The 27407-nt window shown below is 41.8% G+C and overlaps 1 protein-coding gene across 1 annotated transcript in view; it reads left to right on the plus strand.

Annotated features, from left to right (window-relative positions):
• Positions 1-27407, plus strand: part of LOC138749342 (pleckstrin homology domain-containing family O member 2-like) — a 46978-nt gene that overhangs the window by 1016 nt on the left and 18555 nt on the right. Inside the window, exons 2-3 of the mRNA XM_069910551.1 lie at positions 240-410; positions 953-1075. Of these exons, the coding sequence (XP_069766652.1) occupies positions 240-410; positions 953-1075 (294 nt within the window). The remainder of the gene's footprint in view (positions 1-239; positions 411-952; positions 1076-27407) is intronic.

The raw sequence follows: 27407 nt of genomic DNA on the forward strand, positions 1-27407 counted from the left end.
TTATCTACTGGGTGATCTGGTGGTCTGTGGTCTCTGATCTGGGGTCATGCCAGTGTCTTTTGGGTCTGGGGTTCTGTGATGGGGTCAGATGCTGAGACCAGAACTCAGGGTCTGGATCTTGAGCTGTCAGGGCTCTGGGCACTGATTGTGGATTTGAGGATCAAGAATTTGTTTAAATCGGGGATCACGATAGGGGTTTAAGGACTCGGAGTTGGAATAGATGCAGTATGTAGCATCAGGGTCCTCCCTACTTCCTTCCTCTCAATCTCTCTCTCTTCCCCAGGAGGGAGGCCAGTTCAGGGCAGGCCGGCTGGGTCCGCAAGCAGTGCAGTCGCGGGCTCCTTGGAGGTGGCTGGAAGGAGCGTTACCTCCGACTAGACAAAGGCCGCCTCCTCATCTACGAGCAACAGGTATGAATAACAGCAAGGCCGAGCGTGAACTCTCGTGTCTCTGGGGGGTGGGCCATCTAACCTGGAGATTTGAGACTGGCCCTGGTTTACCGCTGGCTGTACTGGGATTAAATCCTGTTTCAGCCCAGGCACATGAGGTCTGTCTCTAGTTTCCCCTGACTCTCTATGCTTGGGTGTCCAGGTATGGCAAGCAATGATGCGCTAAAGGCCATCTCAGGGTGACGATGCTGGATGATTGGCCTACAAGACTAGTATCTGAACCTGGTTAGCTGGTAGAGTTGGTTTAGCCAGGACTAGCTGGATTTATTGTGTGGTTGTCTGTGGTTAGTCTCTCGTATACTCCTGGGATTTGAGGTTTTCTCTCTTTAGCTGAGAGCTTTGGGATCAGTCTCTGGGTATTTAGAGTCATTCTCGCTTGAACCAGGTTTATGGCTCAAGGTGCTAATTTTTCCCTGGGATCTGGAGTCCTTCCTGTGGGTTTGGGGTTTCCTTGAGGGCTGGAGTCTGTTCCAGTTTACCCAAATCATTTTCCAATGTTTCAGGGAGATGCCCAGTGTGAGGAGACAGTGGACCTTGGGAAGTACCAATGCTGTCAGGAGGTTCGAGGATTACTGAAGAAGAAGAAACAGTTCAAGCTGGCTCTTGTCCGCTGCTCTGGGATGAAGGTGAGTGACTGTTGCTTCAGAGTATCCACGTGGACAGGTCTGTGAAGGGAATTGACACTGGATGCTGGTGGTTGTTGGCAGTAGAATGGGATAATGCTGGGTGGCATGGTTTACCAGAACGGGACTAGGCATTGGATGAGAATGATGCCAGGAGCAGAATGCAGATTTAATGCAGGATGGGGGGAAGATAATGGTGGGTCAAGTTCAGTGTGGTGTCCTGAGCTGCATTCAAAGTAATAACGGAGCTGGTATCAAGGCACAATATCAACTGCTCTCTCGGATCATAGCTAACCACTACTTGACTTCATTTACTCAGTGTCTGGTGTCTGTCTGCGTATTTTGTACCAAGGACCGGAGAACACTGCTTTGTCGGGTTGTACTTGTGCAATCAGATGACAATGAACTTGACGTGGGATAAAAGAATCTGTCAATCTTGCCTTGCTATTTTCAGTTGACCCCCAGTATCGAAAGCTTCATGTGTGAGTAATTCCAGATTCAAAACACTTTGTGATTTTACACAATTCTAGACAGCTCTAGTGGCTTCTCCTGTGATTGCACGACTATCCTCCGTTTCCTCGTTTATCCAAAGCCACGATGGCTGGTAGGTTACCCCTTCATCTAGGTGTGCGTTCAGAGAATCAGGAAGGCATGGGTGGGAATATGAGGGAAAGGAGTTTGATAATTCTCCAGCGTTGTGTTTTTACTTCCACTAATAATCTTGTTGTCAAAGGGTCTGTGGAGAGTACTGACCATAACGTGGTAGGATTCTACTTTGGGTAGTTCAATGCAAAACAATGCTCTTAAATTTAAATAAGGAAGAAAGGAGAGTTCACAGTTTTGAAAGTGGAAATAATACTCCAATTCCAAAACAAAAACTGCTTCAACGCACAGGAACGGCAGATCGTCCATGGTGGACCAGAGAAACTAAAGACAAAGGATGATAACAATACGAGATAGCAATAGGCCCGAGGGTAAGAGCATTTTAGAACTCAACAAATGGAGAGCCAAAACAATCAATGAAGGTAAGAGATCTCTGCAAGTAAGTCTGCGGAGAAACCTATTAAATCTAAGTAAGAGTTTTAAAAGGTACATCAAAAGAGAAAAGTTAGTAATGGCAACTGGAGGCCCTTATAGACAGACAGCTGAATTTATTAAGGAGAATAAAATCATGGCAAAAGAACTAAACCACAATTTTGTGCCAATCTTTATGGGAGAAGACACACAAAACATGGATATATTGGAGAATCAAGGGGCTAGTAAAGAATGAGGATTTGAAGGGAGGAAACATTTATCAAAAAGTAATATGGCTTTATGCTCCTCAGCCAAGTCAGTGGTGTATATCATGTACCACTGGGGCACAAGCATCAATCCCTAGTCATCCACCCATCACTGTCAGGCAAACAGTGACTGATCGGTTTGTTCCCACCGCTTGTCGCCATCAATCCATGTCAGTACATTACCCTGCACCAAATTCCATGTGTTCTAACCTTGTTAATCAATCTCATGCATTCACACGCGCGATTATCAGTGGAAGTAAAAAGTAATATGGAAGTTATTGGTGAGGTAGTTTGAGAGGCAGTGAATCCTCTGGCACACATCTTGCTTGGTTACATGTACACTGGAATTATTCCTGTGGATCACTGGTTCAGAAAGGAAAGAGAGAGAAAACGGGAAACTGTGAGTTGTCTACAGCAACATCATGGCAGCACGGTTAGCGTATTGGTTACAGTGCCAGTGACCTGGGTTCGCATTCGGCGCTACCTGTAAGGGGTTTGCACTCTCTCCCTGTGCCTTTGTGGGATTCCTCCCATCTTATGAAAACGTTTGTCAGTTAATTTGCGTATTTGAGCGGCTCGTGGGCTGGAAGGGCCCTATTACTGTGCTGTGTCTCTAAACTAAAATTAAACGGGAAACCTTGAAAAGAATATCAGTGAAGTCGTCATGGATCGGAATCAAGTTATTGGTCTGGATGTGTCACGAAATTCGTTGTTTTGCGGCATCATCATTTATGAAGGAATAATCATGTTCGGTTAATCTATTGGTTATTATCTGAGTATGTAACTATTAGAATAGATGAAGGAGAGCCAGTTGATTTGGTGTATTTTAATTCCTGCAAAGCTTTGGATAGGAGATGTAGCGCCAGCAACCCGGGTTTGCATCAGGTCCTGTCTGTAAGGAGTTTGTCCGCTCTCCCTGTGTCTGTGTGGGTTTCCTCCCATCATTAAAAATGTACCGTACCAAGGGTTGTAGATCAATTGGGTGTAATCATAGGCTGAAAGGGCTGCGTGCGGGTGTCCATGCGTGTTCGCGCGTGTGAATGCATGAGATTGATTAACAAGGTTAGAACACATGGAATTTGATGCAGGGTAATGTACTGACATGGATTGATGGCGACAAGCGGTGGGAACAAACCGATCAGTCACTGTTTGCCTTACAGTGATGGGTGGATGACTGTAGGGATTGATGCTTGTGCCCCAGTGGTTCATGATGTACACCACTGACTTGGCTGAGGAGCGTAAAGCCATATTTCCTTGTTTATTGATGACACTAAATAAGCTGTGAATGCAAGTTGTGAAGAGGCTTCGAGGAAATGGACAAGCAGAATGAGTGAGCAGGAATGAGGAAGATAGTGTTGTAAAATGTGAGGACATCTCTTGATACAGCAGGAAAGCAGAGTATTTGTTCAGTGGTGTAGTTCGCCAGCGTGCTGGAGAAACTCGGCAAGCACACTGCGTCCAGAGGAAGTGAAGGGTAACTAACATTTCTGGCCCTTCCTCAAGTATAAGCCTGAATAAAAAGATGGGGGTGGGGAGGGGGAGGAAGGGGCAGGGGGAAGACCACAGGATACCAGCTCAGTGGTCATTGGTGGATAGAGGTAGGAGGGTAGAAGAGAGAAATGATGGGGGTAGAGGGTCAAGGATAGCTTTCTGAGAGGAGAAGGGAAGGAGTGGGGACCTGGAGGAATGGAGATAGACAGATCGGGAAAGAGAGAGTCAAGGGTGAGGTGGTTAACTGAAATTGGAGAAATAAATGCTACAACTGTCTGGTTGGAGATTGGCCAGGCAGAATATAAGGTGTTGTTCCTCCAATTTGTGGGTAGACTTGGTTCAGCAGTGCATGAAGTCATGGACAGACATGTCAGCATGGCAGTGCTGTGTGGAACTGAAGTAGTTGACTGCTGGGAGGTTTTCGCTGTTGCAGTGGACAGAGCAACAGTATTCAAAGAAATAATCTCCCAGATTGTGTCCAGTCTCTCTGACGCAAAGGAGACCACAACGGGAATACCGGATGCAGTAAGTGACCCCTGCAGATTCACAAGTGTTGCTTCACTCGGAAGGATGATGGGAGCAAGCCCTTTGTGTGTGGCTGCATTGGGCTGTGCATGGGACCAAAGTTCAAGGACACCAAGTATCTTCTGAATTTCTACCTGTCCCAGGTGTTGCGAAGGATGGGTCTGGCCCTTTGGCCACGCAATGTCCCAGTCAGCTGGACTTTGCCACGCCACCTATCCTTCATGGGAAAGTTTATCCAAGCACCTTTGACCAAAAGACCATTAGGCAGTGGTCAACATGGAACATCGTGAAGACATTGATAGACAAGAACTCGATGGACATGGTGGGGTGGTTCTTGGAGCAGACTGTCCAGGTCATCTGGTGGAATACCTCATCGCCAGTGCTCATGACTTGGCCTGGCTGGCAATGAGAGGAGTCTTCTCAATCAGATCCTTCCTGTATAATGGGATCATCACCCACAAAATTGTACATTGTCCCCGAGATGACTGTGATGGAGTGGAGACAGTTGCCCACTTGCTTGCAGGAAAGAGTGTGTGGAGAAGGATGCAAGGGTCTCAGACCTACAGGCTGTTCCAATGGTCAAACACCCAGAACTGCTGGAAGACCATCAACTCGGTGAAAGACGCACTTCGGACCGCCCGAAACCTGTTGGTCTTTCAGCGCATGGAAACGTCGGTGCGGGAATGCTGCCTGCTGGCACATTTCAGGCTGCAGGAGTATGTGGTGAGGGACGCATGGAGGTTTGGTACAGCCAACACGAGGGCGCTATAGGGAAGGACCGCAGTCTAGAATCCTCTAACAACAGAGGGGGAAGAAGTGACAGAGTGCCACAGGGGTGGTAATGGTGTATTTGGAAATAAATGTAACAATGTGCAATATACGGATACGAAACTAAGGGTGGGAAGAGACTTTGAATGGATCTTTTTGTAAATAATTTATTGTGATAAAGTCTATTTTTGGTTGGGGGGGGAACTGTTTGGGGTGCCGAATAATGGTGAGGGAGGAGGTGTAGACGCAAGTGTAGTACAGTCACAGGAGTAGATACCAAGGGGGTGATTTGTGGGAAGGGATGAATGGACAAAGGAGTCCCAGCGGGCGAGGGCCCTGTGGAAAGAGGGGAGAGGAGGGGGAAGATGTGTCTGGTGCTGGGATCCCATTGTAGGTGGGGGAAATTGTGTAGGATAATGTGTTGGATGGGGAGGCTGGTGAGGACGAAGGGAAATCTTTTCCTTGTTCACTGATGATGCTTTAAGGGACCTAGGTGTGCTTGTGTACAAGTCACTGTACAAGGTGTGATTAGGAGGGCAAATTGCCATAAAACCCCTCGTATCTGACACCTATGGGGATTGGTAGCTGCCGTATAAGTACATTTTCTGGTTAGTTGAGACTGTGTGTTGCGTGAATCAATGAACTAACGGCGAGGTGCACCAATTTTAAACTTTTTTTATCTATATATTTCTGTGATTTTACTGGTTATGTTAGCCTTTTGTGCAAGAGGTTTTGATAACTGCTGAAGTCGCATTGCAATTGTATTGTACACATTTTGACATCCTTCTGTACTTTCTATCGATGGAGTACAGTGAAGATTCAATGACTAGATCCAGGCGTGGTATTTTAGTGCTTTGTGGAGAGAGCAAGTCGGCTGGAACTGTATATTAGAAAAATGAGAATAATCTTAACAGCAAAACCTTTCTTTAAAATTCTTTAATGGCATCATAAGCGACATTACTTACAATGCCGGCGACCTGGTTCTGAATCCGGTGCTGTCTGTAAGGAGTTTGTACGTTCTCCCCGTGTCTGCGTGGGTTTCCTCCGCATGCTCCGGTTTCCTCCCATGCTTCAAAAAACGTACCGGGGTTGTAGGTTCACTTGGGTGGCACATGTTTAAATGGTCGGAAACGGCTTCTACCGTGTTGTAAAGAAAATTATATTTAAAAAAAGCTGGACATATTTTTGCACAATTTGAAAATAATTTTGAAAAAAAATTTATTTATAGTACAATAGAAGCTGATTCTGGTCATTTAAACCTGTGCTGCCCCAATTAACCTACATTCCCCCGTTCACTTTGAAGGGTAGGAGGAAAACTGGAACCCCTCCCCCTGTGAAATCCCATGCAGACGCTGGGAGAACATACAAACTCCTCACAGACAGTGCTGGATTTAAACCCACGTCGCTGGCGTGGTAATAGCATTGCGCTAACCGCTACAACAATTGTACTGCCCAAATAACCAAATAAGGTGTAAACCATTTAGGGCTAAGATGAGGAGAACTTTCAGAAAAGTGGTGCACCTTAGAATTGTCAATCAGATGGGGCTGTAGATCCTCGATTGTTATATTAATTCAAAGCAAGGATCGATAGACTTGTGTTGTTAATGATGGATGATCCTTTATCCCCGTTGTTTAGTAGCGAGATGGAAGTTCAGCCAGAATCTTGATAAATGGCAGAGCAGGCTCATTGGGCCAAAAAGCCTGCTCCTGCACCTAATATTTCTCACCTGTTTGACAGATGACAAGAAAATATGTTAATAAATGGGATTACCTTGAGGCGTGATGAGCTGAGAGACTTCAAAGCAAAATTAGAAACGTAAATGCTGTTTCTCCTACATTTAGACTTAACCACTAGAGAAAATAGTTTCTGTTTATCTATTCCATCAAATCCCTCTCTCCCAAAATGACACTTAACCTGACAAGACTGTGTATCAGCCACGCATAATGTAACACCTTAAATTTCCTTTCCTTTCCCACCTCCATCCATCCACCACCATTTGAATCAGCTTGTCTCTAGCATCCAGAACTAAACAGTTTCTGTTCAACTGGAACACAACCTGCTTCAAGGACAGTTTTCATTTGGCTTTTTTTATTAACCCTTTGGACTCCCATGTCCTTGTTTTCAGGGACTACCAACAAGCACATAGACTCCGTGTCCCAGTGTTCCAGGACTGGTTTTATATCCAACCACCAGCTGGTTCATACTGGTGTTTGTACTGTAGTTTACCCATGGACCCAGTCGGAGTGTATATTGTGAAAGATTAAAAATGGCTGGAATCCAAAGGGTTAAATTACATCAGGTACCAATCTGTTAAATTTTAATCATTCACTAATGTGGGTCCCTAGATTGTTCAGAATCCTTAGTGCTTTGTAATTAAGAAGACTCCCAATTTTTCTATCTCGAGAGGCTGACCTGACATCCCCATATGAATCCATGTCAGCCAGGTTTTGCTCACAGGAGGCAGATGCCATTCATAATGTCTGCATTTATGGTGCAACCTTGTTTTGCTTAACACATTGGTAGCTTTGGAGACCAGACTGGGTAACAATGGCAGATACTCTTCCCCAAAGGACATGAATGAACGATCTGGATTTTTACAAAGATCCTGTAATTTCGTGGTGATCATAGGAGCGGCTTAGCAGTGTCTGTAAGGAGTTTGCACGTTCTCCACATGTCTGCGTGGAATTCCTCTGGGTGCAGCTGTTTTCTCCCACCCTTCAAAATGAACCGGGGTTGGGTGTAATTGGGCAACACAGGCTCGTGGGCCAAAAGGGCCTGTTACTGTGCTGTATGTCTAAATTTAAAAATATAATAACTGAACTGTTTTATGCTGTTAAAATATAATTCTCCAGCTGCCATGGTGTCATTTGGACTTGTGTCCTTGGATCAGTAGCCAGGCCTCTCTTAGCCACTCTTCTGTCATTACCCACCTAAAGATGTCATCTTCAGTAATCCAAAACCCAGCAGCAATAGAAATTTACCAAGACAAATGGTTACTTAAACAAAAGTTAGTTTTAATTTTCTTTAAACATAAAAACAGGATCACATTTTTAAATATATTACTATTAACTTAACGTAACGTAACCCCCTTCTAATTCTAAGCGCATGTGTATATAATGTGTATAAGTTCAGAAAAGTTCTTTGATTCACAGTCCAATCTCACTTCTCACTCCTCCAAGTTCACAGTTATCAAGCAATTCTTATACTGTGCACAGAATTTAACAATGATGAATTTTCACCAAGCTCTCTCTCTTTGCATGACCCTCTTAGAACAGCAAACTGCATTTAGATAGATTGTGCCACCGGACCCAATGTTCTGAGTCCATTCATCTGTTGCTTTCAAAATAATAATCCATTACTCTACAGCAGGTCCAATTAACGCCTACTTGTGACGTCTCTATAGGCAGCCTTCAAAGTTTTTGCAAAGGTACTTGGAGCCTGGACTGTCTGACTTGAGCAGAGCTCTGGCATTTTAATCGAGGTCTGTTTTGTGAAGTGTTTGTTTGTGACCTACACTACTCCCACAATCTCTCTCCTTCAAAAACACATAAAATATGATATAATCTGTCACAGCCCCATAACCGATTCCAGTGTTATATGCATAACTGATGTGCAACTGAATGACTGGTTACCCGGACTCTCTCACTTAAGAAATGTCACATTGTAATTGTTTTTAATTCACCAATCCAGAGGTGCGATTTCTGCAACGGGAGAATGGAAGATAATAAGTAAACCCTTCATAATGTCCTCATCTCCAACTTTTAACATGTAGGGTGAAAACTGCTTTACCCATTTTAAATTCTGTTCCCATTTATTTAAATTTTAAATTTAGACATATAGCATGGTAACAGGCCATTTCGGCCAACGAGTCCGTGCCGCCCAATTTACACCCCATTAACCTACCCCAGGTACGTTTCGAACGGTGGGAAGAAACTGGAGTCCTTGGGAAAAATCCATGCAGACATGGGGAGAACGTACAAACTCCTTAGAGTCAGCGCAGGATTCGAGCCCTGGTCGCTGGCGCTGTAACAGCATTGCGCTAACCGCTATGCCAACCGTGTCACCCTAAACTTGTATCAAAGCCAGAATAAAATTCTTTCTTTTGATTTAGTTTTCTGACACTTTTTTTCTCTACTGTGAAAATACTGCATGAGTAAGTATGTAACAAGACTACCATTTCCTTTTTTGACAGTAGTATTTGCCTGTTTATTATAGGTCCTTGTTTTCTAGCCACTTCCTTTCTCAAGTACAGTATATTTATAAAAATGCTACTTTTAGTTTTGCTATTGTACTTTACAAGTCTTTCCTTTGGCCTCACATAATTAATCTCAACTTGTTTGTGGCCATTTCAAGTATTCCAAGGGAACTTTAGCCATTACATTCCTTCATGCTGATCTTGAAGTTGATTCTGTTGAATGCCTTTAATTGTTGATAGGTTTACCTTGTTAATAGTTTATGTCTTAAGGAAGTCAGCCACACTCAAGTTTAAAGCTTAGGTTTGAGATTCCCCCTTTTTCTTCCCAAACCTGCCATCAGATTTGTTCAGCTGTGTTCATTAAACTCAGTGTCAGATTGTTAGTTTGAAAACATAACCCTTGTTCAAGCAAACTCCCCTGAACATGATTGAATGCATTTATGACTTGCAATGTTCTCCTCCAACCTAGTTAAAGTTAAAAATTTTCAGTACAATTGTACGGCTTTTACCAAATTGCTTCACTGCTGATGGAGCCTGGTACAATTTCTTGACTTTTCTAGAAAACCACCTTTCTTAAATCTTTGTTGAATCATAATGCCACAATTTGTAAAAGTATCTTTTTTTTTCAGTATGGCTGCTCTTCATTGCTCACTTCCTTGTCTTTTCTAAGACACCAAAGATTCTTGACCCTCAGTCTCACAGCCAGCTTAGAATGTAAATTAACGACGAGCCACGTTGGGTGGATGATAGGAAAATGGAAGCTTAGTCAAAGAGAAGGTTTGAAGGAGTGTCTTAAAGGGAGGGAATTCAGAGCATCAACTGCACTTGCAGCATGGTAACAAGCTCTTCCGGCCCAAGAGCCCATGCTCCCCAATTACACCCAATTAACCTACAATCTCCTGTACATTTTTGAACGGTGGGAGGAAACCCACGCAGACATGGGGAGAACGTTCAAACTCTTTACAGACGCCGCGGGAATCTTTCTTGCCTGCTTTCCACTAGACCTCCCCTAGAGTTCAAAATTCACTCCCAGCTGTGAAAATATTGGATGACTCAATTTCCGCAGCTCCCTGGGCAAGAGAATTCCAAAGGATCCAATAATTGTAGATAGTTTAAAATCTCTCATTTAAATCTTCAGTTGTGACTCCTTATTCTGGAAAGTATGCTTCCCTTGTTTTTGGTTCTCCCTGATGGGAATCATCCTGTGAGTATCTGTCTCATAAAGTCCCTCTTTTTCCATAGTAAGTGCTGGAGAAACTCAGTGGGTCTGTACTTTCTGCCGTCGCAGCGCCTGCAGACTTTCTCGTTTCACTCCATAGGAACCTTCCTTGAGCTACATTGCAGGACAGAACATAACAAGAAATAATAGGGGTTTTAGTCCTGCCAGTGATGGGTAAGCATAATCTTGAGTACAAATTTGGGAAAACTATATTGTTGAATTAACCAGAGAAAAAAAATATAAGGTGCCTCCAAACCATTTATCCTAGGAACTAACCTTTTTTTTGAACTGTCTCCAATGCAATCGTAAGACTTCTTTCTTTTAATACACCATCCACTTTGAAAGAAAAGATAAAACTCCATTTATTGCTTTTTTTTTTCCTGTCTGTTAACTTTTTGCATTTGATGTACCAATGTGCCTTGGACCCTCTGCCCAGCAGCAATCGATAGTCTCTCACTCTCTCTCTCTCTCTATTTAAACAATGTTCTGCTGTGTGCTCTTCCTTCCGAAGTGTGTTACAACATTTACAGACTTGTGTATTTCACCGTGTAGCACTCTACTCCATCTGCGCAATTTTGCCCACCCACTTAAACTAACACTATCCATTTGCAGATGCGTTTTGCATCTCAATACTCTCTCTCACTTCACTTCTGTAGTCAGCAAACCTGACTGTAATATACACAATCCCTTCATTTAAGGTTTTAAATAGTTGGTCCCAACACTGATCCTTGCAGCACCCTACCGATTGTAGTAATACTCTTATTTTGCCTGTTTTCTGTTAGTTAGCTACCCCCCAATCTTGCTCACATTTGACCCCAACATCAAGAACTCTTAACTTGCATTCTTTTATCTTATACCCTGATGAGTATCTGAGATATGAATAATGAACTATCTCTTCAAATGTCCTACCTGTTAATCAACTTTGTTTCATTATCTTTGCCTCTGTTTTAAGTTTAAAGGATGAGTTTCAACAAAAAGGAATCTATCTCATTAAGATCCCTCTTCCCAGAGGAACTTTTATTATGATATCATTTACGAAAGAAAACTGCTGAACGTTCTGGCTAAATTTGTATTCAAGATCATGCTTACCATTTGGATGCAACCAATCACTGGCAGGACTAAAGCCCCTGTTATTTCTTTTTATGTTCTGTTCTGCAATGTTCCTATGGTCTATTCCCACCCCATTTCCTCCCCTTGCTGCTTCTTGTATCCAGTTGTTTCTATATCTCAACCATATGAGCCCTGATCATTTCTCAAAACTATATCTATCACAATCTTCATAAACAGAACCTCTATCTTCATCCTTACCTATGCCTTTGATAAAGGTATCCCTCCATTTACAGATTTTTGCAACAACACAATTTGACTCTTTAATCCGTTTAACAAAGAACAGTTCTATCAAGTTTATTGTCATCGATTGCACAAGTGAACCTGGTGAGACAGCATTCTCCGGTCCTTGGTTCAAACACATGCAATTACACATCCAGGCATAACACACATGCAGACAAATAATACATATGCAGCATGTATACACATTTATAAAAATAAATAAATGGACAGTGATTGACATTCAAAGCAACCGAAATCCCAATCAGTTGTAAAGCCCTTTGGTTTAATGCAACTGCCCAAAAGGAAGGGGAAAATAAAGTGGTTTGGAAGAGAGAATGGGAGGGCAAGATGGAAAAGGTTCCCGGCTGGATTGATAGTGGAAAACATTGGATGGAGCCAAAGGGGAGAGATGGCAAGAACCAGGGTAGGAGGGAGGAGCCTGCAAACGCCGAGAAGGTTGTGGATCATGAGTGAGCAAGGGAGTTGGGGGTTAGAGGTGGTGAGAGGGCAGAGAGTGCCCTTGGAATCTGGAAATGGCCAGTATTCAAGTAAATGGAGTCCCAAATTCTTCAACGTCCAAATGGAATATGAGTTACTGTTCCTCCAGCTTGTGTTGGATCCACTTGGGAGGCCACAGTGAGATCGGTGAGCATGGGATTGTGATGGAGAATTAAAATGAAAAGCGACTGGAACCTCAGGGTCACCCTTGGGACTGAATGGTTGTGTTCTGCAGAGTGATCACCCAATGTGTGTTTGGTTTCTGCAGTGCATGGAGACCACATCCTGAGCACAGTATGAGAGCATAGGAGCAGAAATAGGCTATCGACTCTGGCCCGCCATTCCATCCATTTCCCCACTCAGCCCTCTCCCCATAACCTTTGATGCCCTGGCTAATCAAGAACCCATCGATCTCTGTCTTACATCCACCCAAACCAATACACTAGACTGGAAGAAGTGAATCGTTTCTTCACCTGTTATCCATCTCCCACCTTCACCTCAACCAAAAACTATCTTTTTTTCCCCCTGATTTGGTTCTGTTGAAAGACCTTTGGCCTAACATGTTAATTCTATTTCTTGTTCCAAGGAAGTTGGCTGACCTGAGAGGTTCCAGTATTTTCTATTTTCTATTTATGATTTACAGCATCTCCAAATTTGATTTTAAATCACTATGAGAATTTTAAGGTTGAGTCAAGAGATGAAACAGCCAACCTTTGGATAACCACACATAGATTAAGGGAAACCAGCCAGGAGTGCATTTCTATAGGCAAAAAAAAAAGGCCTGAAGGAATCCCAGTAAAACCCCCCCATTATCCAGATTTCAAGCAACTGGCAAAAGAAATCGCGGAAAATAAATAGGTAAAAAATTCACATTAGTTCTCCATTCACACAACTCGCAGTCTCAACCAACTGGGAAATTCACTTATCCGACATCTGCCAATCCCCGTGGGTGCCGGATACCAGGGATTTTATCTGAGATTTAAAGTTCACCTTGGTATGTAAAAATTAAATTAAACTACATTTTTTCAACTACATTTTCTCAATGAGAGATGGCGGGAATTAGAGTCCAGGGAATAGAGTTTGCAATCAAATGTGTTGAGAAGATAAAGATTTGACTGTAATTAAGATGGCAATAAATGATCCATTTTTTAAAACTCAGTGGAGATTTCGCCAATTTACTTCACCACAAGGTCTTTCGTCGATACCAGCTTCTCGATATGAATAGCTGCTGGGGCTGGGCATGAAAAAAATTATTTCAACCTCGATAAAAGGTTTTGACGTTTGGCACATTCAAGCGACCCTGCTGCAATGCTTGAAATGAAAGATTTTCACCAACTCATCTTCTCATGTTGTCTTGGTTATTTCTCACAACTTGAGGCTGCTCGACTAAATCTCCGTTCTAATTTTGGTAGGTGGATTGTTGTTTCAGTTATGAATCATCCGCCCCAGAACCTCCTCCACTTTGGTGACCATTGTTTTCGCAGGAATTGGTCTCCAGAGAAAGATCTGATGCATGTACGGCTAAATCCTCGAAAGTGGAAAGGCATTTGGGGAGAGGATGGGATGTTGGAGTTCATGAAAGCGGGCACAATGTGCAAAAGTGGGTAACTCCTGCTACAGCAAACAACGAGACATTGAGGAACCTAGCAGGACAGGCAGTCACGTGGGCCAGACAGAGAGTCGCCACTTGGTCTAGCACCCCTCACAGAAACCTACAGGACCTGATGTTCCGAGGCTGTCTCCCCTCCAAGTACCGACCAGGCCTGAGCCTGCTTAGCTTCCGAGATCAGACCATCTTGGACGCTTTCAGGCTATTAGGGCTTGGGTAGAAATAGTCAGCGTTTTGAGTTGGGGCCCTTTATGGAACCTAGTTGGAGCAAGTGGAATATTGTGTCCATTTCTAGCTACCTAACTTTAAAGGGGACTTGATGAACAAGTAGATCGGATGGTGGCATGGAACAGGTTGAGCCTACTTCTGTGCTCTGGGACTCTGAAGGCGTAGAAAATATGTAAAATTTCAGGGGTGAGACATTCAGCTAAACTTCGACTGGAAAAGCTGGAGCTCTTCTCAGAACCCAAATGAGGCGAGAGGAGATTCAATGGCAGGGTAAATGGAGGGGCATTGTAATCTTTGACCAATGTTCAAGAACCCTTGTGGCACAGATTTCAACATTTGGCCAAAAGATACAGGAAGAAATATCTCCGAGTTCAGAGAAGAGGTTCTCGGGATCAATTCCTGTGAAGGTGACTGAAAGGAAATTGACCAAGGATTTCTAGAATCAATTGGGCAGGTTCTTGAGGGTAAATAAGATGCAACATAAGTGGAAATCCTAGGGCAATGGGTCTGCTGCATGGGGATTCAGCATCGGCTTGATGGCTCAAGTGGACTCTTCAGTTTTATCATTCTTCCTAGATGTAAGGACCTGTCACTTGTAGCTTCATATTTACAGCTCAACTTTTTTTTTGTCCATGTTTGATTGTAATAACTACCAAATCAAATGGTGACATTAAGTATGAATGTGGTAGGAGGAGTCACGTGATGGAGTAGTGGCCGGACGGTGAACTCCAGCCCTCTCCAGAAAAGTCGGAAAAAATAAAGGAAAACACAAAGGCACAAAAATAAAAATTAAAGTAAAGTGAGTATAAAGGTGGAAAGAAGATGGCGACGAAAAAAGAAAAATCGAAACCAACGGTAAGAAGAGAGGAAGAGAAGACAACGGAAGAAGAAGGAGAAGGCCTTACCTGTTCGAAGAGACCCGCGGTGGAGAGAGAAACCCGCTCCCTCAGGTCGATAGAAAGTGGACTACAAAAATGGCTCGCTGAGCCGAGTAAAAGTGCGCAACTGCGCATGCAAAAAAACACACCGACGGGAGGGGGGACCAGCTGGGGAGTCGATCTCCACAGCCGGCAACGAGAGCTACAGAACAGCAGCAGCAAGAGGAGAACATAGAAGACAACGAAAACAAGAAAGAAGAGAAGAAAAGGACAACAAAGAAACAACAGATGGCCAACCCAGAGGAAGAGGAAGAGTACAGGGAAATAGAAGAAGAAGGGAAAGGCAAGACAAAGGATATACTTTCTCTTATTAAAGAATACATGGAGTCATTTAAAGAATGGCAAGCGCAAGAATTTAATGACTTAAGAAGAAGAATAAACAATACAGAAGAGAAAATGAATAAAATAGATATGATCTTATCAGAAATGGGAAAAAGAATGGACAAGGTGGAAGAACGAGAAGCAGCAGTAGAAATGGAGGTAGAGGACTTAAAAAAGAAATTAGAGGAATCTAATAAAAAAGTTAAAGAGACACAAGAGCTGTTAGCTCAGAAAATAGATATAATGGAAAATTATAACAGAAGAAATAACATAAAGATAGTGGGCCTTAAGGAAGATGAAGAAGGCAAGAATATGAGAGAGTTTATAAAAGATTGGATCCCCAGGATCCTAGGATGTCCAGAACTACAGCAAGAAATGGAAATAGAAAGGGCACATAGAGCATTGGCCTTTAAACCACAACCACAACAAAAGCCAAGATCTATTTTAGTAAAATTCCTAAGATATACTACAAGAGAAAAGGTACTGGAGAAAACAATGGAAAAAGTAAGAGAGGACAACAAGCCGCTGGAGTACAAAGGGCGAAAAATCTTCATTTATCCAGATATAAGTTTTGAACTCCTGAAGAAGAGAAAGGAGTTCAATACAGCAAAGGCAATTTTATGGAAGAAAGGGTATAAATTTATACTAAAGCATCCAGCGGTATTGAAAATATTTATTCCAGGACAGCAAAACAGACTATTCTCGGATGCAGAGGAAGCACGAAAATTTGCAGAACAATTACAAAATAGACTGAGAGATGAAGACGTGTAACGAGAGTACAAAAGACTGCGAACTAAAAAGACACGTAAGTTTTGAGCTCCTGAAGAAGAGGAAGGAGTTCAATACAGCGAAAACGATCTTATGGAAAAAAAAACTATTCTCGGATCCAGAGGAAGCAAGGAAATTTGCAGAAGAACTACAAAACAAGCAGAGAGATGAAGACATGTAATAAGAGTAAAAATGACCACGATTTATATGTATGTGGGTAAAGAGGTATATGTGTGTATATGTATAGTGTGCATACATGAATGTATCCGTATTTAGAGGAAAATATAGAGAGTATAGACAAGAATTAATAAGGGAAGGAAATGGAATAGAGGGAATAAGGAGGGAATTAAAAGAGTGACCTTTGTTACATATGAAAAGTGAAATCTTTTCTGGGGGGGCTGGGTGGGGAGGAGTTACGGTCACTACAAAATCAGCTGACGCTTGCGAGTGAATTTGCAAATCCAAATGGAGAGGGGAGATGTGGTTGTCTGACAAGGGATAAAGGACAACTCAGGAGGGAAAGGGGAGATTGGGGGTAAAGAAGTTTTAAATAGGAGAATAAGGAAAATGTTTGATGTTTTAGGAATGTTGTCTTATAAAGGGTTCAAAACGAGAAAACAGAAATGGATAAGAAGGAAAGGTAATGATGGAGAAACGGAAAGGGAAGATAAACAAAGTATAAAATGGCTACGTTGAACTATATGACTTTAAATATTAATGGAATACATAACCAAATTAAAGGGAAGAAACTGCTAAATTTACTGAAAAAAGAAAAAATTGATATAGCATTTGTGCAAGAAACACATTTAACTGAATTGGAGCACAAGAAATTAAAGAGAGATTGGGTAGGACACGTAACAGCAGCATCGTATAATTCAAAAGCAAGAGGAGTAGCTATATTAATTAGTAAAAATGTGCCATTTAAAATAGAAGAGGAAATAATAGATCCAGCAGGGAGATATGTAATGATAAAATGTCAGATATATTCGGAGTTTTGGAATCTACTCAATGTATATTCACCTAACGAAGAAGATCAAAAGTTTATGCAAGATATCTTTTTGAAGATAGCAGATACGCAAGGGAACATATTAATAGGAGGGGATTTCAACCTGAAATTGGATTCAAATATGGACAAAACTGGGAAAAAAAATTAACAGAAAGAACAAAGTAACCAAATTTATAATTAAATCAATGGAATAAATGCAACTTTTGGATATATGGAGGAAACAACACCCAAAGGAAAAGGAATATTCATATTACTCGGCTAGACATAAAACATACTCAAGAATAGACCTATTTTTGTTATCAGCTCGTATGTAAGATAGAGTAAGAAAAACAGAATATAAAGCTAGAATACTATCGGACCATTCACCCTTAATATTGACAATAAAGTTAGAGGACATCCCTCCAAGAATGTATAGATGGAGATTAAACCCCATGTTACTTAAAAGGCAGGATTTTAGAGAATTTATTGAAAGACAAATTAAAATGTATTTTGAAATAAATACGAAATCAGTGAAAGATAAGTTTATACTATGGGTTGCAATGAAAGCAATCATTAGAGGGCAAATAATAAGTTATGTAACCAAGATGAAAAAGGACTATAATCAGGAAACAGAGCAGTTGGAAAGGGAAATAGTAAATATAGAAAAAGAATTAGCAATGAAGGAAGATACAACTAAAAGAAGAGAATTGGCGGTTAAAAAAATAAAATATGAAACACTACAAACATATAAGGTGGAGAAGAATATAATGAAGACAAAACAGAAATATTATTAACTAGGTGAAAAAACGCACAAAATCCTAGCATGGCAGCTTAAGACAGAACAAGCTAAGAAAATGGTATTGGCATCAAGGAAAAAAGACAAACAAATTACATATAATCCAAAAGAAATTAAGGAAAACTTTGGAGAATTCTATGAACAATTATACTGAACTGAAAACGAAGGGAAAGAAGGGAAAATAGATGAATTTCTAACTAAAATTGAACTACCAAAACTACAAATAGAGGAACAAAATAAATTAACAGAGCCATTTGGAATAGTAGAAATACAAAAGATAATAAAAAAATTACCAAATAATAAGACACCAGGAGAGGATGGATTCCCAATAGAATTCTATAAAACATTTAAAGACTTATTAATTCCGCCCCTCCTGGAAGTAATCAACCAGATTGATAAAACACAAAGCTTACCAGATTCATGTAAAACAGCAATAATTACAGTAATACTAAAGCAAGGGAAAGATCCACTTACACCAGCGTCATATAGACCAATATCTTTACTTAACACAGATTATAAGATAATAGCTAAACTATTAGCAAACAGATTAGCAGAGTATGTACCGAAAATGGTAAATCTAGACCAAACTGGATTTATCAAAAAAAGACGCACAACAGACAATATTTGTAAATTTATTAACTTAATTCATGCAGTAGAAGGGAATAAAGCGCCAACAGTAGCAGTTGCTTTAGACGCAGAGAAAGCCTTTGACAGAGTAGAATGGAATTATTTGTTCAAAGTATTGCAAAAATTCAGTTTACCGGAAAAGTATATTAATTGGATTAAAGCATTATATAAGGGACCATTAGCGAAAGTGACAGTAAATGGACATGTATCAAAGCAATTTAACTTAAGCAGGTCAACACGGCAGGGATGCCCACTATCACTTTTATTGTTTGCGTTAGCTATAGAACCACTAGCAGAATTGATAAGAACAGAAAATAATATAAAAGGGATAAAAATAAAAGACAAGGAATATAAAATCAGTTTATTTGCGGATGATGTTATAGTATACTTAACAGAACCAGAACTATCAATAAAAGAATTATATAAGAAATTGAAGGAATATGGAGAAGTGTCTGGTTACAAGATCAACGTAAATAAAAGTGAAGCAATGCCTATGAATAATGCGGATTTCTCAAAATTTAAGAAGGAATCACCATTTAGATGGCAAATGCAAGCAATAAGATACCTAGGTGTACAAATAAATAAAAATCTCGGCCAACTATATAAACTCAATTATTATCCACTAATGAAAAAATTACAGGACGATTTAGAGCATTGGAAAGATTTACCACTAACACTAATAGGAAGGATAAACTGTATTAAAATGAACATTTTTCCAAGGATATTATACCTATTTCAGGCATTGCCAATACAACTGACAGAGAAATTCTTCAAGGAGTTAAAGAAAATAATCAGGAAATTTTTATGGAAAGGGGGAAACCAAGGATAGCACTAGATAAATTAACAGAATGGTATAAACAAGGAGGCTTACAACTGCCAAACTTAAAAAATTATTATAGAGCCGCACAATTAAGATACCTATCATATTTTTATCAAACAAGGGAAAAGCCAGATTGGACCAGATTAGAATTAGATAAAATAGGGGAAAAGATACCTGAACACATATTATATAAATGGGATGAAAAATTGGTACAACATAGAAGTTCTCCAGTATTACATCATCTACTCAATATTTGGAAGAAGATTCATGTAGAAAGAAATAAAACAAATTATCAATTACCAAAACTAATATTTACGCAAAACAAGTTACTCCCTTTTACAATAGATAACCTTTCCTTTAGAGAATGGGAGAAAAAAGGGATTAAAAGAATAGAAAATTGTTTTTCAGGAAATAGATTATTATCCTTTGAACAAATGAAAGATAAATACAATATAACTCAAGATACAGCGCTGGCATATTACCAATTGAGATCCTACTTGAAGGATAAATTAGGAAGCAGTTTGAGTTTGCCAGAGGGAAGTAACTTTGAATATGTGATTACAGATACAATGATAATCAAAAGATTTATAACAAATATGTATATTAAACTGCAAGAAAAGGAGAATGAGGAAACAAATGGTAAAACTAAACAAAAATGGGAACAAGATTTAAATATAAAGATAAAAAAGGAAACATGGGAGAAGTTATGTTCTGGAACGATGAGAAATACAATAAATACGAGGTTACGTATGATACAATATAACTGGATACACAGGCTATACATTACACCTCAAAAGTTAAATAAATGGGACCCAACAGTATCTGATAGATGTTTTCGATGTAAAAAAGAAATGGGACAACAATTCATGCAATCTGGACATGTGAGAAAGTAGAAAAATTTTGGGAAGATCTAAACCAAATATTAAATAAAATTACAGAAAACAATATACCAAAAAATCCAGAGATCTTCCTCCTAAGTAACATAAAAAAACAAAGAATTTGGAATTGATTTGGAGGATGCACAAAAAAGATTTGTTAAGATAGCTCTAGCCGTAGCAAAAAAATGTATTATGTCAACCTGGAAATTGGAAGATAATTTGAAAATACAACAATGGTATATAGAAATGAATAAATGTATTCCATTAGAAAAAATAACATATAGTTTAAGAAATAATATTGAAATATTCGAACAAATATGGGAGCCTTACATGAAACACAATAGCGAAAACCTTCCGGGGACAATCACTACCTAAGTTAACGGAAGGAAAAGGAAATGAAAAGAATGGACTCAGTGGAATTTCTGGTGTATTTTTATTGAATGACAACATTGTCTGACTGGTTTAAAGTATCCTAGATTTTGTACCTTAAATGGACTGGAGGGGGGAGGTAGGGAGGGTGGGATGGGAGGAGGGAGGGGGGGGAGAAAATGGCACTGTATATGTGTGAAAAGGAAAAAGTGTGTATCATGGTTAATGTGATTTATGGTGTGAAAAATAAAAAATTGGAAAAAAAAGTATAAATGTGGTAAAAAATTAAGAAATCACTATGAAAATTATGTAATAATATGGGAAATTCTTAAATTAATGTTAACTGAGCTAGTGGGGTAAAAAACGGAAGATTACAGTAAGCAGAAGTGGAAAGATGATGTGCACTTTTAAAACTTTCCTCTTTATTTTAAACAATATATTTGTTAATTTACAAAAGCAAAACTACTTTAAAGAAGTTGCAGGGACAAGTAACTGCCTTGTGACGATCTGAATTCATTGGGCGTTACTGTGCATGAAAAGGTTACAGGCTATGTGTGTGCTCCTCTGCTGTCCTTCCTGTAGTCTGACCTGATGCAATTAAAAACTCGCATGCAATTTTGGACCATTTGCTCCTCACCTCACCATCAGGACAAAGTCTGCTGGGTTTTTTTCTTGAGAATCTGCTAAATTCTCTGACACATATTTGCTTGTTGTTAGTGCGACGTTGTTATAGCGCCAGCACCGCCACCCCCCCCCCCCAAATCCCGTGCTGTCTGTATGTTCTCTCCGTGTCTATGTGGGCTTCCTCTGAGCGCTCCAGTTTCCTTGAGACATTCAGGGGTTGTAGGACAATTAGGGATAATTGGGTGGCACGGGTCGTGAGCTGGTACCATGCTGTATTATCTAAATTTTTTTTTTAATTATATATTTCCCTTGGAGATAGATGTTGATGCAAAGGTGCTTGGCATCTTTTTAGACCATAACTGCGTGGAACAAAGAGAATCTGGAGGGGCTCGGTGGGGCAGGCGACATGTATGGAGAGAAATAGTCAATCAACACTTTGTGCCAGAACCTTTTGTTCTTTCTCTCCACGGACGCTGCCTAACCTGCTGCAACCCCTGAGCTTCTCTTTGATTTGGCAGGACGTACAGGCCCTTTGACCCTCGATGTTGTGGCGATTCATGTATTCCTTTAAAAAAATGTACTAAACCCTCCCTGCCCCGTAACCCTCTATTTTACTTCCAACCATGTGCCTGTCGAAGAGTCTCTTATATGCCCCTAATGTTTCAGTCTCCACCACCACCCCTGACAAGGCAAGTTGATCCAGGGACACACAAACTTATCCCTGATGTCTCCCCTAAACTTCACCTCTTCACTTTGTACATATGTCCTCTGATCCTGTCCACCCTATCTATGCCTCTCAAAATCTTGTAGACCTCTATAAAGTCTCCTCTCATCCTTTTAAGCCCCAAAGAGAAAAGTCCCAGACTTATTTTTCAATCCAGATAACATCCTGGTAAATCTCCTCTGCCCCCTCTCCATAGCTTCCACATCCTTCCTATAATGAGGTGACAAGAACTGAATGCAATAATCTTAAGTATAGTCTCACCAGAGATTTGTAGAGTTGCAACGTGACCTCTCTATTCTTGAACTCAATCCCCCTATTAATGAACCCCAGCATCCCTTATCAATCTGTGTTGCGATCTTGAGGGATGTGTGGATTTGAACCGCAAGGTCCCTCTGTTCATCCACACTCTTAAGTAACTGACCTTTAACCTGGTACTCAGCCTTCTGGTTTGTCCTTTCAAAATGCCCTTCCTACCTCACACTTATCCATATTGAGCACCATCTGTCACTTTATCGCCCACCTCTGCATCCTGCCTATACCCTCTTGTAACCTTCGACAGCCATCAGCTCCATCCACAACTCCTCCAACCTTTGTATCATCTGCAAACCTACTGATCCATCCTTCCACCTCTTCATTCAGGTCATCTATAAAAATCACAAAGAGCAGGGGTCCCGGAACAGATTCCTACAGAATCTCCACTGGTCACCGACCTCCAGGCAGAATACTTTCCGACCACTACTACTTTCTGCTTTCTACCTGCAAGCCAACTTTTAATCCAATGTTCCATGGATCCCACACCTCATGAATTTCTATGCTGTAATTGTTATACGGTTCTATGATAACACAGGGAATTCAACGCCAACACAAAACAGATCTAAAATAAAAACATAAAAGTCTACAAGAGGTCAGGCAGCATCTGCAGAGAGAGCGAGTTAATGTTTCCGTAAACTCACAAACTACAGTCAGTTTGACCTCAGTCACTGGAAAACTCCAGAAATAACCAGTGACAAAATTAGCAATAAATAATTTGACAGAGTATTCATTGATTAGAGAGCTAAGCCGTATTTTATTGAAGGCAAACCATATCTAGCTATCTCGACTCAAAATGCTGACTGTCGCTTTCCCTCAATGGGTCCGACTGATTCGCTGAGTTTACTCCTGTTGGGAAGATAAGATGCTGTTCCTCAGACTTTAATTCTGGGATAATATTGGACCAATGCAAGAAGCCAAAGTCACTGAGATTGGAGCTGGAGCAGAATGAAAGTTTCAGGCAACTGGATGCTCAGTGTCACCCTTGTAGGTGGAGGCGAGGTCTTCTGCAAAGCAGTCTCCCACTCTGAATGTGGATTTTACATTGTAGTGGAGACCACAACATGAATACTAAATGCACACATTATATTAGAAATGGAACAAGTGATTTACTCCTTCCTTGTAGTGGTTGAAACCTGAAATGATTGGAAGGGAAGTGCTCCAAATATTGGTAGATATTGCAATATCTTTAATTTTATTTGAATGATAGCCCCAAGACTAAAATTAATGAGATGTACGTTGCCCTGAATTTTAGGAAAGAGGTTGACTATAACCAAGGTGCTGGTCTCTCCAGGGCTTTTCCCCCAGCTTAACTTTAAATTTAAACACGCAGCACAGTAACAGGCCCTTCTGGCCCACAAGCCTGTGCCCTTGAACACCCCAATTAACCTGTATGTTTTTGGACGGAGGGAGGAAACCGGAAGAAACCCACGCGGACGTGGGGAGTATGTGCAAACTCCTTAAAAACAGTGCCGGATTCGAACTAGGGGATCGCTGGTGGTGTAATAGCGTTGTGCTAATGGCTACACTGACCGTGCCCCCCATTACATGAGCAGTGTGGACCATGAGCTGAATGCTGGGATGAGCTTGAGGTGGGCTTTGGCCCTGCACTGAGGTGGCTGCTACTCGTGAGCTCAGAATAGGTCGTAGATCAGGGGTGTCAAACTCAAATTCATGGAGGGCCAAAATTAAAAACTTGGACTAAATCGAGGGCCGAACTAAATATTTATTGAAAATTTTCAACAACATCTGCATGTTTTCTCTTCTTTCAACATATGTAATGTTAAACTTTAGGATATAACTTTAGGAGGATAATGTTACAGGTCAGGAGTAGGTAGCTCAAGTTCACCCTTTGCTTGACCTGAGGGAAACATATTTGGTCCCTGTGGAGATGTAGTCAGCATTCACAGGCTGTGTCCATTTTGGCCTGCATCAGGACTCAGCATTTCCTGCTCACTCCTCAGGCTCTAGGCCTCTATTCACCCTCAACCCACCATCCCTCTACCTGACCAGTCCTTTACCCAACCTCTACTCACCCCTCACTCCACTCGCTCTGCCTCTACCCACCCCATCCTATACATGCCCCTCTACTGCCTCTCCCCTCAACCTGTTCTTCCCTCTACCCGTCTCTCACCCTCTAATCACCCCTCCCCTACTCGCCCTGCCCCTCCCCTTTTACCTCTTCCCTATCCACCCCTCCTTCTACTCATCCCTCCCTCTAACTGCCCCTCGCACCACCATAACTTCCCCTGCCCATTACTCCTCACCTACACCCTCTGCCCACCCCTGCTTACCCACCCACTCAGGCCCAGCGCGCTGCCGATCAGCCTTTGCAGACAGCCACCATCTCTCTCTTCACGTGCAGGGCCGAACCAGCCGTCCCTGGGGTCCGCGCGGGTGCAAGCGCTGAAGGCCGTGGCAACCGGGAGAAATGCGCTCGCGCTGTGTAAGGGCCGTCCGGTGCCAGTCGCGCGGGGCTCGCGCTGCCCGGGGGCCATGCGTAGCCTGCCATGCCCGTCGCGCCGACAGAAAATCATAGGCGCTCGCCCAACCGCCGCACCGCTCGACAGGTGGGAGAAGTGATTGGTTGTGCGGGGAGCCTTCCAACTGGCTTGCCAGCTGATGACATCGACAGACTTCTCGTGTTACAATGGGGAAGGATGTGCAATGAAGGGGGAGGATGGTGGGGGTGACATTACCAAAAAACAGCATTGGCTCTCGCTGCAGGGCGGGCCACCTCTAATACATTTTTGAAATGATCTTGCGGGCCAAATATAATTATATCGGCCCGCGGGCCAGAGTTTGACATGTGTGTCGTAGACAGTTCCCTTCCTTATAGGTCACATGGTTGTATTGTGGAGTTTGAGCAAGAGAATCTGCAGATGCTGGGATTGAGTATAATGCACAAAAGTGTGCTGGAGAAACCCAGCAGGTCACGCAGTGTTCATAGGAAGTAAAAGGCAATCAGCATTTCGAGCCTGAGTCCTTCATCAAGAATGCCAGAAAACAGGTGAATGCCTGAATATACAGGTAGGGAGGGGGGAAAGGGCAGAAGCTTAGAGTTAATGTAGATGGGAGTGCAAGAGGAAAAATAACTGATGCGATGGGGCAGAGGGCTAAGAACGGTAGTTCTCTGATAGTAGAAGGAAGGGAAGGATGGGGAACTTCCGGCTATGCAGCTAGCTCCATGTTGTGATTTCTTCATTGGAAAAGTATCTAACAAAATGTAATCCTGAACTTATGGTTATGGTTGGAAACATGGATTTTGAAATATTTTGTAAAAATGCACCTTCAGAGAGATTGAAACAAGGGGTCATAAGTTAAGGGTTAGGGAGCAAAACTTTAGAAGCTTCTTCACTCAGAGAGGGGTGGCTGAGTGGAATGACCTTCCGGAAGAGTTGGTTGCAGCAGGGTCAATTTTGTCATTTAAGAGGAGGTTGGATAAGTGGATGGATGAGAGGGGGATTGGAGGGTTATGGGTAGGTGGGACTAGAGGAGTTTCACTTAAATCAGTGCGGACGAGCAGGGCCGATATGGCCTGTTTCCGTACTGTAATTATATAAAGGCTCTACCTTGAGGGGAGGTAACGTTAATGAGTTGATTGTCATATTTGGGCAGTGAGGTCAGTGTAGCAATTAACTCAGCGCCAGTGACCCAGGTTTGAATCCGGCTCTGTCTTCACTCCTTGCTTGTTCTCCCTGCGTGTGCGCAAGATTTCCCCGGTTTCTTCCCACCCTCCAAAACCCATGGGGGTGGTAGGTTAGAGTAAAGCACCAAAGTCTGCAAACGCCCTGGCTGCAGTTAAAAACACACTGATGCTGGAGGAACCCAGCCGGTCTCACAGCACCCAGAGGGGGGGTAAAAAAATATATTACTGACGTCTCGGGCCTGAGCCCCTCCTCAAGGTGTCAGCAAAAAAGGGAAGAATGTGAGGGGAAGCAGTATAGACCAACAGACAAAAGGATAGGATTGAAGGAAAGGAGAGAGGGAAGGTGTGAATGGAGAAGGGGGAGGGCGGGGTAGTGTTTGGCTTTGTGAAAGGAGTCAGAGGGAAAAGGGAGACAGAACGGCAACAAGAAGTGTTATTGGGCAGCACGGGTCTCAATGGCTGGAATCAACTTCTACCATGTTGCAAATAATAAAATAAAATATAAGGTTCAATGTAGATAATTCACAATCCTGACAATAGATTGATCAGCACCAAAGCAACACGGCATTCATTAAGAAGAAATTATCCTTATTTCTTAAGTGCATCAGTACATGCTTTGTTCTACTTGTTAAAATTATTTTGGTGAGTTAATTTACTACAAGATTTTTAAATTAGTTGGAATTATCCACTTCAGCTTCTTGCCATTTTCAAAAATTGTCATAAAAGGACCGTGAGCCCATTTACCAATGCATGGAAATAATTTCAGTTTTATTTTGCACGGAAATCTGAGCTTTAAAAGTTAGTGTAAAGGTCTTGAAGGGCAAAGGCCTCTCTACAATAGGCCCTGGGTAAGTCGGCCAATGGTGTCTGTGCTATTAATTCAGCATGTTGAATTTCCTTTGCGCGAGGATATTGTGTCATCTTTCCTGGTGTCACAGGCTGGAAGTGACTTCCGTTACAGTTCTTGCTTAATCCTATCTCTTGTTCAGAGACTCAGGCAGAGCTCAGTTCCTGCAGTGGAGCAATCAACTGAGAATTTTGACTTAAGCAGCAGATGGTCACTCAGATGACCTAATACCACACATGCTGGTGCACTCAAAGGTCGGCTTGAATACATTCCAGCTGTCTTGCTTTTGTACTCCTTTGATAGAGCTAATTTACAGTTGACTTGATTTTGGGAGGAACCCAGTCTTTATGCTTTCCCTCCTAACATTCCCCTTTCCGTCAACCCTCTGTAACATTGTAAATGCAAGTTATGGACTCCAGCATGTAAAAGCAAAACACTCAGCAGGTCAGCGAGCATCTGTGGGGAGTGGTCACCACCCTCACCCCCCCAACCCTAGGGGCTGACCACTTTCTACATTAGGTGCAACCACATTGTGAT

This window comes from Narcine bancroftii, chromosome 14, assembly GCF_036971445.1.
Source record: "Narcine bancroftii isolate sNarBan1 chromosome 14, sNarBan1.hap1, whole genome shotgun sequence".
NCBI lineage: Eukaryota > Metazoa > Chordata > Chondrichthyes > Torpediniformes > Narcinidae > Narcine > Narcine bancroftii.